Source organism: Malus sylvestris, chromosome 14 (genome assembly GCF_916048215.2).
Source record: "Malus sylvestris chromosome 14, drMalSylv7.2, whole genome shotgun sequence".
NCBI lineage: Eukaryota > Viridiplantae > Streptophyta > Magnoliopsida > Rosales > Rosaceae > Malus > Malus sylvestris.
Genome location: NC_062273.1, coordinates 19693111 through 19707380, shown reverse-complemented (window position 1 = coordinate 19707380; position 14270 = coordinate 19693111). Strand labels below are relative to the sequence as shown.

The window sequence follows — 14270 nt, the reverse complement described above, 5'->3', positions numbered from 1 at the left end:
AAACTGCACTTTAAGCAGATGAGCTAAAACCAGTTCTCTAATGTAGTGGTAGTCAATCTCGACATGCTTTGTGCGAGCATGGAATACAGGATTTGAAGCTAAGGAAATGGCGGAGATGTTATCACACCACAGAGTAGGCAGTTTAGGAATAGAACAGTGAAGGTCACGAAGAATTTTGCAGACCCAAGTGAGTTCTGCAGCTGTGTGAGCCATAGACCGATATTCTGCTTCTGTAGAAGAACGAGCAACAGTGCTTTGTTTCTTGGCACTCCAGCTGATGAGATTAGAGCCAAGAAAAACACAATAACCAGTAGTCGACCGCCGATCAAACGTGCAGCCAGCCCAATCAGCATCTGAATAGGCAGAGAGATCAACAGAACCTTTGGTAAACCACAGTCCTTGGGAAAAAGAACCTTTGAGAAAACGAAGGACTCTTTTAGCGGCCTGAAAGTGTTGATCACGCGGAGCATGCGTGAATTGACATAACTGATTAACAACAAAAGCAATGTCCGGTCTAGTCCAGGTGAGGTATTGAAGACCTCCAACAAGAGACCGATATTCAGTCGAATTGGAGAGAAGAGACCCACTGTGATCCAGTTTTTTAGAGCCAAGAGGTGTGCAGCAAGGCTTTGCACCCTCCATATTTGTCCGCTGGAGAAGATCAAGTAAATATTTTGTTTGATGAAGAAAGATCCCGTGGGAAGACCTCTGAACTTCCAACCCCAAAAAGTAGTGTAAAGGACCAAGATCCTTCACTGGAAAGCTGTCACTTAGCTGCTGAATAAACTGATGACAGAGAGTGGAGTTAGGCCCAGTGACAAGAATGTCATCCACATACACAAGAACTATAACCAACTGAGGACCATTCAATACAAATAAAGATGCATCAGAGGAGGATTGGGTGAAACCAAGAGCATGTAATGCTTGAAACAGTTTATCAAACCAAGCGCGAGGCGCTTGTTTGAGGCCATACAAAGATTTTCTGAGCTTGCATACATGATCGGGAAAGAGAGGATAAATGAAACCAGGGGGTTGTTGCATGTAAACAACCTCTTTTAAGTCACCATGAAGAAAGGCGTTGCTAATATCTAATTGATTTAAGAACCAATTGTGTTGAACAGCAAGAGTAAGCAGAATTCGAATGGTAACCGGTTTAGCAACCGGACTAAAAGTTTCTTGGAAATCAATTCCCTCTTGCTGATGAAAGCCCTTGGCCACTAGCCAGGCTTTGTATCGATCGACAGTACCATCAGCTTTTGTCTTGACATGAAACACCCACTTGCAGCCGACGACATTTTGAGTGGAATGAGAAGGAACTAAAGACCAAGTTCCTGTAGAAAGTAATGCATTATATTCATCCTGCATAGCAGCCCTCCAGTGAGCATACTTAGATGCTTGTAAATAGGTGCTTGGAACAAAATCAAGAGGAACTAGGAGTGGATGTTTAGTTGCTGCATAAGCCTTAGGTTTGTAAATTCCTACCTTAGATCTGGTAACCATAGGATGAACATTAACAGAAATGGGAAGAGAGCTTGGCGCAGGTGGTGATACATCAGGACGTGCAGGCAGAGATGCAGGTGGTGATACATCAGAACGATCAGGCATAGAGTCAGGATGAGAAGCACCTGGTGATGAAAGAGACCTCGGGCTAGAGGAAGATGAAGTAGCAGCACCTGGAATAGCAGGTTGAGTAAACTTGCTAAAGTAAATGTCCATGGAAGAAGAAGAAACTGGAGCAGCATTGACTGACCGAGAGTAATGAAGAGGCAGGGACTGAAAGGATATGCGTCTTCATGAAAAATTACATGTCTAGAGATGTAGACTCGGTTGTCAATATGATCAAAACAGCGATAGCCTTTGTGTTGAAGACTGTAGCACAAAAATATACAGTTTTTGCTCTTAGCATCCAGTTTACTATGCACATAAGGTTTGAGCCATGGGAAGCATTGACAGCCAAATATTTTGAGTTTGGAATAATCCGGCGGCTGATGAAATAAAATCTCCCAAAGAGATATTGTAAGACCAGAGATGGGCAGGCGATTGATAAGGTATATGGCAGTCGAGAAGGCTTCTACCCAAAACACATGAGGTACATGAGAAGCAACAAGTAAAGTACGAGCTGTTTCAACAAGATGCATGTGCTTCCTCTCGGCACATCCATTTTGTTCAGGAGTATGCGGACAGCTAAATTGATGAAGGATACCATGTGTTCGAAGAAAGGAAGCAAAAGAGTGACCAGTGAACTCACCCCCTGAATCTGAACGCAAAGTTTGTATTTTATTTCCAAGTAAATTTTCTACATAGTTTTTGAAAACAACAAATGTAGAAAATACATCAGACTTGGCTTTCAAAGGGAAAAACCAGCTATATTTACTAAAATCATCAACCAGAAGTAAGTAGTACTGGAAGCCACTACTATTTAACAGAAGCAGGTCCCCACAAATCACAGTGCAACAGTTGAAGGCTACGAGTTGTAGTTGAAGAAGCCACTCCAAAAGGAAGCTTGTGGTTCTTAGCTAGAGCACAGTCTGAACAGAAGAAGTCAACCGAAGATTTACCATTCACTGCAAGCTTATTAGTAGAGAGGACCCTGCGAAATATTGAAGAAGATGGATGACCTAAGCGTTGATGCCACACTTTGACAGGAGCTTTAACACTGAGAAAGGCAGAATGTAAAGAAGGAGAAGAGGTACTGGAACTTTGCAGTGGATAGAAACCATCTCTAACCGGTCCCCGCAAAAGCATCCTCCCCGAAATACGATCCTTGACAGTGGATCCATAAGGGTCAAGAGTTAATACACAATCATTATCCTCAAGAAATTTAGAAGCATATAAAAGATTATGTACCATGGAAGGAACATGAAGGACATTCTGCAGCTTAAAAGAATGATGAGGGGTGTACAGAGAGGAAGAACCAACATTATGAATGGATAAACCTTTACCATTTCCAATATACACTTTGTCCTCTCCAGTGTAGGGAGTAGGAGAAGAGATGTTAGCAATATCATTGGTGATGTGGGATGTAGCTCCAGAATCAATTAACCAAGGCTGAGATGGTTTAGCAGAATGATGTACACACATGGCAGCAAGTTTAGCTGGAGGAATACGACCACAGATCTCGGGGTTCATGCGATCAAAACAGTCAATGGCCTCATGACTGGTAGATCCACAAATTTGACAGGGTACTTTGAAGGTTGAAGAACCTTGATGATTGCGCAAGCCTTGATAAATCCGATTACCACGATTAGGATTAAAAGTACCACGATGATTGCGATTACCTCGATTAGAAATGAATTGACCCCTAGGAGGCTTGCCACGATTTGAGTTGTACCGAGAGGCAGATTAAAGTGGGGAAGACTGAGCAGCAAATGTCGAGGGAGTAGGAAGCAGAGGAGGCTGAGATTGCACAGAGAAAGCCTGAAATGGTTCAACCACAGATGCTGAAGAGACTGTCTTTCGTCGAGCCATAGAAAGCTCCTTGGTAAGTAAAAGACCGTGAAGTTCATCCAGAGACGTCGAAGACAAACGAAGCATGATAGAATCAATGAAGGACTCAAACTCATCAGGCAAACCATGTAAAGTAGCAGCAATTAGATCACGATCGGAGACGGAAGCACCTGCAGCATGTAATGAATCTACAATTTCCTTGATTTGCTGGAGATATCCCGAGATAGAATTGGAGCCTTTCTGAACCGATTGAAGGCGTGAGCGCAATTGATGAATATTAGCCTCTGAAACACCACCAAAACGTTGTTCAAGCTTCACCCAAAGCTCGCGAGAGGATGAAACGCCAATCGTGAACGGAATGATCTCTTCAGAAAGTGTGGAATTCAACTAGATCAGCAGATTTTGATCTTTTTCATACCATTCTTCAAAAGCAGGATTCAGCGAGCGATCAGCCAAGAGAGGCGGTGGACAGATCTCAGTTCCTTCAATCACACCGAGAAGTTTGTATCGCCGGAAAATAGGAGCAAACAACGCTCGCCATGGAATATAGTTGGAGCTTTTCAGTTTAATCAGAAATGGATGATGTATCATCTGTCCTAATACCACCTCCATCAAATTCTTGAAGGCAACCAAGAGTTCTATGCACGGATGCGCTCTCGTCGAGGTCCCGATTATTTCGACCGATGCACATTTGTTCGTCAGGGTCCCAATTCTTGTCGACAAGGGCGTCCACGAGAACCCTAGCAAGGAATTTGGAATTTTGGGTTAGAGATGGAGGTGCAGAATTAATGAGGAAAGGAAGGGTGATGAGAGATGGAAGAATGGGGTGGGCTCAGGTGGGGAAGATGAAGATTGGTTTTTATTTTTTTTTTACTTTTCTTTAATTAAATTATTTTAATATTCTAAATTATTTATTAAGTTTTTAAAGCTACGTGGCACAAAAGTATGAGATTGGTTGTATGAAATTGAAATAAAATAATAGTAAATGTATGAAATTGAAATATTTTAAAGATGTTGTATGAGGTTGTAATTGAATCGAGACCTAAGAGGGTAAAATATAATTTACCCTTTTTTTCAGAACCTTGACATGGAGAAAGGCAAGGAAAATTTTTGGGTCTCATATCACTGAAACTAAGAAAGAAAGAAAAAACATTTCTAATCACTTATTGGCAGTCAAATGCAATCAAAGGGGAAAAACAAAGAGACTAGAAAGAGAAAAAAAAAACAGTGAGTTATGGGCCTTCATAATTGGTAACTATGGCAGTGGTGCTATGAACAAAAAGAGAAAGTGGAGACGAAACTGATTGGAAGAACCTAGAAAGGGAAGAGGCAACCTCATTTCGTGTGAAAAAGAGGATTTTATTTCTGGTCGTTCGATTTGCATGAACGGCTAAGATTCAAGGATCTATCGGATCAGTAGAGTAAGATCAGGAGAGGATCTCAGTCCTTTGCAGGAATTTGGTGTTGTTTTGGTAGCCCAAGAAAGGGAAGTTCTAGTCACTCTCTCCATGTTCTTCGACAAGTCAAGCTCTGGACCCAAGCACTTGATTATGACTTTGATAATGTTAGTCTCTACATCTCTCTCTCTAGAAACTGCATATTTGACTTCCTCTGATAAAAAGGCCCAAACTTTCCTTGATTAGGGAGAGAAGAAAGACGAGGAAGAAGGAAGAAGAAGGAAAAAGAAGGTGCACATATCAAAGTACATTTTTATCTCTGCATTTAATAGGCATTTAACGAAAAAAAAATCACTTTTTGACTAAATTTATTAATGAACTATACCACAAGGGATTAAATCCTAATTTTTTTACCACATGGACTATCTTCTAATTACCTTAAATTTTCAGAAGTTGTCAATTTCTGATATGTTTTTTATTCAATTGTACTTGTTTATGTTTTCTGTATTAGTAGGTTTTCATAGGGGTATTGTTAGGATGCCAAATGGATAAGATTGGATTGTTGAGGTTGTCAGAGGTGGTTAAAAGTTATTAAAGGGTAGCTTAAGGAGTAAGCTAGGAAGTTATTATAAATAGCAATAACTGTAATAATTAAAGAGTTATGTTAATTATTGTAATAGTCTTTTTGTAATACAAGAAGGTACTGTGCAATTGATAAACAAGTGGAGTTGGGTTTTAACATTGGTATTGAGTTAGTCGTTTGTCCATCTCAATCTTTTCCTCGTTGTATGATACGTCTAGCTTCGAGTAAATCCATGGAAACTCATGTCTCGAACTTAGGGGCCACGTTCGTAGATTTTCGTAATGAACTCAAGGCCGCTCAACACGAATTCAAAGCACTCCAAGCTGTGATCTTGCAGCAATTGCAGTTACTTATAGTGAGAGGTAGGTGTTGGATTGGTCAGTCAATTTTCGAAACCAACCTATGCAGATCCTTATTTCCAAAAGGGTATGAACCCTAATCTTTTCCTCTCTGCTGTGAAATCGAATCAAGTTGTTCTCAAGCTTTCCATGAGGAAAAGGTTCGTGCCTGAGAGAAAACGGATGCGTTTTTTTTTTCCAAATTCGTCCAAGATACAAGCCCAAGACTCGTCCTTGTTTACGACCCATATTGAAGAAATTCAAGAAGGGCCGTTTATCTGTTTAGGCCTTCTTTAATTATTTGGGCACATGTTCATTTCTAATTGAATACCATGCAGGACTTGCTGCTTTTCTTTTACAATCAAGCATTATTCATATTCATTAGGCAATTCTATTGGCACCCCAAACTACTCCAAACACCACGCATCTAATTTTTCCTTTTAAAATCCCACTTTTACCCATTAAAAAAAAATCAGAAACCCAGCAATGAGCCACCCCACTACTGGCAACCACCACGACGTGAAATTTTTAATTGTAAAGGAACACAAGTGGTACACCACATGTTTTAATAGAAGTGGTGGGAAATTTCATTTTTAAGCTATTAACTTTTTAGCACACATATCCCACCATTTGTATATTGACACATGGTGTACCACCTCCTGTACCCGTCACATTGAAAAATCTCTCCACCACGACAACCCTCTCATTGAGCTACAAACACCACCCAATCAGGCTGTCATCTGCCTCGCTAGTGTAGGCGTCACCACTAGTCATTTTGTCCCCAATCTTCACCCCAATTTATAATGTTTCATTGGCATGTTTGTAGTTTATTGACTTAGCTTTGGAATTGAGATGGCTAAGCTAGGTAAAAGTTCAGGGCTACCTTCCACTTGGCCAAATACAGATAGAAAGAGTGAATGAAAAAGATAGAAACGAGGAGATGTCGATGGCCGCTAAAAGATTTCGGGTAGGAGGTCGATGTTGAGTGGCCCTTGGTGGGTAGGTGGGGTGGATAAGGCCATCTTCAATCGAAGGGTGTAGAGGGCCAGAAGGTCGAAAATAGCCCGAAAACTGTCTCCAACCGAAGGCTAGGCCAGAGGGCTCATGGCCCCCATGGAATCTGAAAGGGCCAAAGGGTTGGCCTAATTTAGCCAGCCAGCCAGCCCGGGGTTGGCCATAAATGTGAGCATTCCTGTCGGATATACCAGACAACATTGTTATTAATCTTGTTGGTTATATCCAACAGGAATGCTTAAACAAAATTTTCACCATGGCCAGAGGGCTCGTTTTAGCCCTGTCACAAAAAACCGTCTCCAATTGAGGGCCAAAGGGTCATAGCGCCAAACATAATTTATTATTTAAAAACTACAACTTAAATGTTGTTTAAGTTTCATTTTGTTAAATGTTTTTTTATGTTGTATAATTTTTATGTTGGTTAATGTTATTTAATGTTGTTTCATATTGTTTAATGTTGTTTCATGTTACTTAATTTAATTTAATGTTGTATAATGGCTTAGGAAGTTATAGGAAAAAAAATAGAATTAAAAAAATATGAAACAATTTTGTGAAATAGAAGTTATAGGAAAAAAATAGAATTTAAAATAAAATGAAACAATTTTTTTTGAAATAGAATTTATAGGAAAAAAATAAAATTTAAAATAAAATTAAACAAATTTTGTGAAATAGGAGTTATAGGAAAAAATGGAATTTTAAAAAAATATAAAACAAATTTTGTAAAATAAAAGTTATAGGAAAAAAATAGAATTTAAAAAAAAAAAGAAGTTATAGGAAAAATTTTGTAAATAAAAAATAATAATAAAGCTGTAAAAAAAATTCAAAGCATTCTTGTCGGTTATAACCGACAGAAATACGTTCATATTATTTAGTATAAATGTATTATTGTCGGTTATAACCGACAGTAATGCATTTATATAACTTAATATGAACGTATTCCTGTCAGTTATACCGACAGGATTTCCATTTTTTCTGGCCAGCCCTCCAGCCCTTTCCGATTCCGTGGGGCCCTCTCATATTCCACAGCTCTCTGGCCTAGCCCTCGGTTGGAGATGGTTTTCGGACTATTTTCGACCCTCTGGCCCTCTGGACCCTTCGGTTGGAGATGACCTAACCTGTTTTGGGAGTTTAATTAAGGGCAATATTGGAAGTTTAGGAGCAAAACATCAAAGGTGGGGTGTTTTAGTAGCTTGTGGGGTTGCGTATAAAAGTACCCTATTCATTTCTTTTCTTTTTCATTCATCGAAAGGCATATTTGCTAATTTGTTATAAAAAATTATTATTTTGATGTAAAGATATTGAGTTCAAATAAAATTTTCCAAACATGCCATTTAGATTTTAAAATCTCAGATCAATGTATACACGGTGATCAAATTTAAGTTTGATCAATTGACAGATTTTGAATTATGTTCAATTTGTTAGATTGGTATAATTTACAGCACCACCTCATTACTATATATTTCTTGCCCCCTTTTTGGCAAAACAATCGACGAAGAACAATAATCAATGTACAAATCTATCTCAAACCCTTTGGAGGGCACTTTGATCTGGTATAACTTTGTTAGTAGTCTGATTCTGATTCGCCTTCCGATCGCCGACTGCCTTGAATTCGGCCAGCTTTGCCAGCTCTTGAACTGCACTAACCATGCCTTCAATCCTAGCAACAATCTCAATCAGCAGAGAAGTTAAAGTCCCAAGTGGAATTATGTCCATGAGAGCAACTGCTGCTGCTTCTGCTTTTGTTTTATTGTTGTTTTCAGGACTTTCGGGTTCTTGCAGAAGCGGCTGTGGATTAATGAATAATTTAGGAAGAGATTTCAAGTCCTCTTGGAGCTCCAAAACTGAATTGTTCATTTCTCCCACTAGGAGATCTATTGCAGATGATTTCTTCATTGTTTTCATAGTCCTTGCTAGTTCTTTTATCACCATTGAGGAGTCTGAGCTTACTTTTATGGCAGTGTTGCTGATATGCGTCTTTGTGAGCTCAGATACCTGTAAATTCATATGAAAGTGGTTCGATTTGAGTCATTCTTGCTCTAATAAAAACGTTTTTAGACAACTGAAAGTGCTTAATTCATATCAAAGTGGTTCAATTTAAGTCATTCTTGCGCTAATAAAAGCATTTTTAAATAACTGAAAGCATTTTTTACAACGTCCGACCAAACAAGTCAGAAAAACTTATTTATGGGTTGTAAGAGCACTTAGAAGTGCCATAGTGGAGAAACACTTAGTAGATTCTTCTTCATGAAGCATGAAGCAGTTCAAGTATCTTTCTAGAAAGCACTTGAAATTTAATTAGAAATTTCAATTCGTTTTTGATAAAAGTGCTTTTAGTAGACTACAAAATTTACCTCATTTTCGGAATTGACACAACTGTTGAGCGCCTCAATGCAATAAGCGCAGTCACGCATTAATGCCCCGATTTTAAGGTATTGCTTCCATGGATGCAGGAAGTTGAATCGGCCGTGTGCCGGCTCCCATCTAGCAAAATTGGCCTATAAAATGGACAATTAATGGCCCTATTAGAGATATATACATATTCCTTTTTTTTTTAAAGAAAAAAATCTCGATGATACAAGAGAATTTATTGAATCAAAAATGAAAATTACACCATGAAATTATATATGTTTCTGTTGCAATACCATGGATTCTTCTGTTGCCTTTGAACCCAAAACACACTTGTAGCCAAGCAATTTATTGTCAGATTCTTTGTCACCAGCAAAGCCTCCACTATTATTGAAATAATCTGCCACACAACCTGAAGAATATAGTGGGTAATTTTATACTGTCAGCAAAATTGTCCTAGGACAACTACACAAGTTGGGATTAAATTGTCCTAAACTTGTTGGGATTGGATTAAATTTTGTACCGTCTAAGGAATTGGCAAGCGTTTCCATGTTCCGAGTGATGAGCATGTAGAGTTCCTCCCCAGCCCAAATGGGGCAAATGATCATGGTTATGACAATGCACAAGGAAGTTCCAATGATGATAGTCGACATTCTATGTTTGGCCAGGTCGAATAACTGATCCACCCGGTAACCCGACACCGAAATTAAGCTGAATGTGAGGATGAAGATCATGGCACCGTAATCAAATCGGGCTTTCACCGACGGTATAAATCTCGAGAAGGTTGCTGCAGAAGCTGAAGAAAAAAGAATAACAGTAACAGTAACACATTAAACTTATGTGTACTATTTATAGCTACTACAAAGTAAAATGAGATTAATAAGACTACTACATACCTAATAAGAAAACTGAAAATCCAGTGATGAAATGCTCAATATCTTTCCCGAATCGATCCGCAATACAATGGATGCCGATGGCAAGAAATCCAGCGAGAAATGTTCCAAAAATCCTGTTTATACTTTTACTTAATGTTGCACCTGCATGCACATAACAAGTTACTAATGGGTGCTTTTCGCCTTGTGACCTTCATTGAGGAGCTAATATCGCACTCATCCTTTAAATCGTGGTAAAAAACAAAGGAGAAAAATAGTTGTAACTTACCAACGGTATTTTCAAGGACAACCACAACTGTCATAACTGCCCATATGGCATTTCCTCCCACATCTTTATATAGAGGTCTCATGGCGTAAAAGAGTGAGACAACTGTGAGGGCCACCCCAACTTTGAGGCAATGGATCACCTTTCTAGGCTCATTGTGTCCCATGTCCCAAGCTTTCTTCAGAAAGTTCCATACTTTCATAACCAATCCTACAACCAGACCCTTTAATGCAAGCCAGGCTATGCCGGGGCACCCTCGTGCTCTGGTGGGAGCCAAACTTTCAGATGACCCGCCAGCCATTTTTATCTTCCACTCCATTGCGCCAATCGCTTCCTTCTCCTGAGCCATTTCTTTAAAAACGAAAATAACGAGAAAAATAAAGGATTAGACGAACCGAACTATACGACAGATGGTCACGTAGATGAGAGGATTGTTGGTGAGGAAAGCGGAGGGAGTGTTGAAGTGTATATATATTAGAAGGGAATGACCACAATAGTTCTGCACATTGACTTATACGATCCAATGCAATTACCAGTCAGGCTTTCCCGTCCACCTTCCAATATTATTATCATTATTTTACATAGACATTCCCGCCCACCATAGTAAAGTCAGCAGCTAAAGGCCAATACACTTGTTTGTTTTTTGCGTTGGGTAGGTCACGACAGTGTTCAACCCTCGCATGCACTTGTTTGAGAGAAATTAAAATGATGTGAAATAAAAATTAGATTTTTGTTGAAGTTATTAATAAAATTGTCAGAAATCAGAATAGAAATGACATTGATCTATATAAATTGTTTCCTAATTCATATTAATCACAATAAAATCTAATGCCCGGTATAACTGTGAGAACCCGTATTTTATAATTATATTTTGTGTTGTCTTATATATATAAAAACATATATGTGTCGACTAGGGTTGTATATTGGTCAACACATGATGACCAAGGACATGTATCTATGTGACTCATGAATTTTAAGCATGAGCTGTTGAGATCAGGCCTTTGGTTATCCAATTGGAGCCAAGGTTATAACGTGTCATCCATTTGGAACCAATTAGATGACTCTTTCAGCCGCCATATCACCACTATAAATATGTGAGTTCCTGCAAAGCTTGAGGAAGCATGCAGTGCATACAACCCGGAGAAAAAGAGAGAGCGTTAGGGTTTGTGCGTGGAAATGTTAGTTGGCTTGTCTTGCCCAAGTTTAAGATTAATAAGGTGTGTGATTTATGTAATGTGTTGTAATTATTTTTTTTTTTTTTGGTAAACGAAAATCATGAGTTATCATGAGATTTATCTATTTACAAATATATCTTTATTTCAAGTCAAGTATGTTGAATTTGTTGAAATGCTTTTGGAATTATTAATATAGTGAAATCTGAATTATTGGAAATGTTCATGGAGCATGACAACTTTAGTGTTGCATTAATCCGAGGGATGAATGTAAAATGCACACAGAGACATTAGAGTAGGAAGGCCATTAAGGGTCACGTAATGAGTTACATTTGATGAAAGATGTAATGAACATGTAAAGGGACGATGTGATATGGCATTACGTGGTTAAAGCTTTGATATTATATCATATTTTTATAGTGTGAATGACCTTTTATTTTACAGATGAGTTACTTGGCCAGACACAAACTAGATGAGATGAGGTTGTGTTAGACAAGGGATTTAAGAGTTTTTATTTTATTATTTTTTTTTACACCTTGTAAGGGTTTTTGGAGTTATTTTTATAAGAGAAGTTTGTTTTTCGTTTTATTTTTTAATCTCACGCCAAGCGTAGGGTTAATTTTTCCACCGACTCCAGGTCCCAGGCGTGACAATAACTAAACTATTTTATATGTTAATTATTTTTAGTAAATTTTTTTTTTTTTCAGGAAAACTAATGAAAAAGACTTGAAAAGTTTTAGTTTTAATAAAAAAAAACCATGTTATAAGTTTTGTTTAATGATTAGTACAAGACCCATATTAAAGTAGTCCAACTAAAAATGGCCCAATTATAATAAATTATGATTTGTTGATTTTACCCCTAACTTTTTTAAGTTGAGTTCCAGTTTTCGCTGTTAATAGAGTTCATCATTGTTTTGCAGACCTTCTTCTTTTTCATTGAAACAAAAATATAGATCCTTATGCTATTTAATTTATATTTTTTATTATTTCGTTGAAATATAATCGTCGTTATTATTCATAGTGTATTCGAGGTACTGTTTTTCAATTTTTCTTCGTCAGTGGAGTTCATCGTTTGTTTCTCCAGAAAATAAATTTGAGATCTGCATGCTATTCAATAATAACAACGGGTCACTGTTTCTGGACTATAAAAATAAATTGTTTTTGGATTTCAAGTAACACTATTTCTTGAATCTAAATCATTGTTTCTTGATCCAAAGGAAATAGACACATTGTTTCTTAAATGTAAGATAGAAAAGAAATAGTGAAATTCACTGTATTTGGATTCAAACCAAAATAAACATTATGTTTTTTAAATATAATCAACTGATGCATAAAAGAAAAGAAACAATCAAAGATTAAAACATAGACTATTTCTGGAATCTATGTCATTGTTTCTAGAATCTAAGTCATTGTTTCTAGAATCTAAGTCACTATTTTTGGAATCTAAGTAACTGTTTCTGGAATTTAAGTCACTGTTTCTGGATTTTGGTTCTTTTCTTTCCAGATACAGTGTTTGTTTGTGCACAGACAAAACAATCATTGTATATGATTTTTTTTTTCCAGAAACAGTGTTATGTTTTGGGTTCTCCAAAAATAGTTTTATGTTTTGGTTTTTTGGTTTTTTTTTTCCAGACACATTTTCGCTGGTTTCTACCATTAAACTTCTTTGAACTTGTTTCGGCGGCTTTGTTCCGATGAATGCTTCATTTTTCAACTTTGATTTGGTTGTTTTTGCAATGGGGGAATTCGATTTGATAGGAAGACGAGGAGTTATTATGGCGGTTTCGTGCTTGGTTGAGGTTGGTGAAGAGTCAGGACAAAATCGAATCATTTAGGGGTATTTACGGAAGGGTTGTGATTTTCACACACCCTTAACTACTTTTCCCACATCCCTCCCTATTTTTAAGTACTTAATTGGTATCTTACTATTTAATCTTCCATATATACCCCCACCTTATTTAATCTTTCATTAATTACCATAAAAAAGTAGGAAGGGTATATATGGAAGATTAAATAGTAGGATACCAATTAACTATTAAAAAATAGGAAGAGGTGTGGGAAAAGTAGTTAAGGGTGTGTGAAAATCACAACCCTTTACGGAAGTGTAGATTTGTAGCGGGTTGTGCTTGTAAGTTTGACCCGTGGACAATAGTTTTGGATGGTTTTTTTATTAAACTTTGAGTCATTTTGGTTAAATAACATTTTGGGATGGTTTTTGGTTAAATATTTGTTGGCTCAAGCCCTTTTCATTAAAGCTCCTTTTTTTTTTTTTAACTTTTTTAGTGGAGAGAATATTTTATTTATTTATTTTTTAGTAAAACTTTTATTCTTTCTGTTAGAAAATACTTTTTTTTTTTAACAAAAAATAAGGAAGGTTGAGCTTAGCCTCACAATAAGCTAGTAATAATATGATTCAAATTCATCTTTGGCAAAAAAAGAACTTAAGACCTCTCACTTAAAAATAAGGAAGGTTGAGCTTAGCCTCACAATAAGCTAGTAATAATATGGTTCAAATTCATCTTTGGCAAAAAAAGAACTTAAGACCTCTCACTTACAAGTGAAGATGATTGCCACTAGCTTGTATTACTAAGTGGCTGTTAAAAAATACTCTTATTCACCCTTAAGTACATGTATGTAGAAGGCTCTCTTACTCACATAGATTAGTACGAATTTAATATATAAAAAAGAATTATCTTTTATTGTCACGTAGTATTACGGTCTAATAGTATTCATCGTCACTTGTAATACTTATTTTTTATTTGCTTCTATATGATAGAGAAGACTTTTAATCCCCCTAAACCTTATTAAGAATATC

General features: G+C 37.3%; 1 protein-coding gene across 1 annotated transcript; it reads right to left on the bottom strand.

The window, feature by feature from the left end:
- Positions 1-8300: 8300 nt before the first annotated feature.
- On the bottom strand, positions 8301-10974 carry LOC126600919 (aluminum-activated malate transporter 10-like). Its single transcript, XM_050267624.1, has 6 exons — positions 10287-10974; positions 10022-10162; positions 9649-9921; positions 9422-9537; positions 9131-9274; positions 8301-8771 (listed from the first exon to the last, which is right to left on the bottom strand). Exons 1-6 carry the CDS (start codon positions 10630-10632, stop codon positions 8301-8303), a joined length of 1491 nt encoding a protein of 496 aa, XP_050123581.1. The 5' UTR covers positions 10633-10974.
- Positions 10975-14270: the final 3296 nt, after the last annotated feature.

Excerpts from the sequence above, each read along its gene's own strand:
- LOC126600919 (XM_050267624.1), bottom strand. The coding sequence starts at position 10,632 with ATGGCTCAGGAGAAGGAAGCGATTGGCGCAATGGAGTGGAAGATAAAA. Across the intron at positions 10,163-10,286 it reads TGTCCTTGAAAATACCGTTG|GTGCAACATTAAGTAAAAGT; the intron begins GTAAGTTACAAC and ends ATGTGCATGCAG. Across the intron at positions 8,772-9,130 it reads GTGTCAATTCCGAAAATGAG|GTATCTGAGCTCACAAAGAC; the intron begins GTAAATTTTGTA and ends ATGAATTTACAG.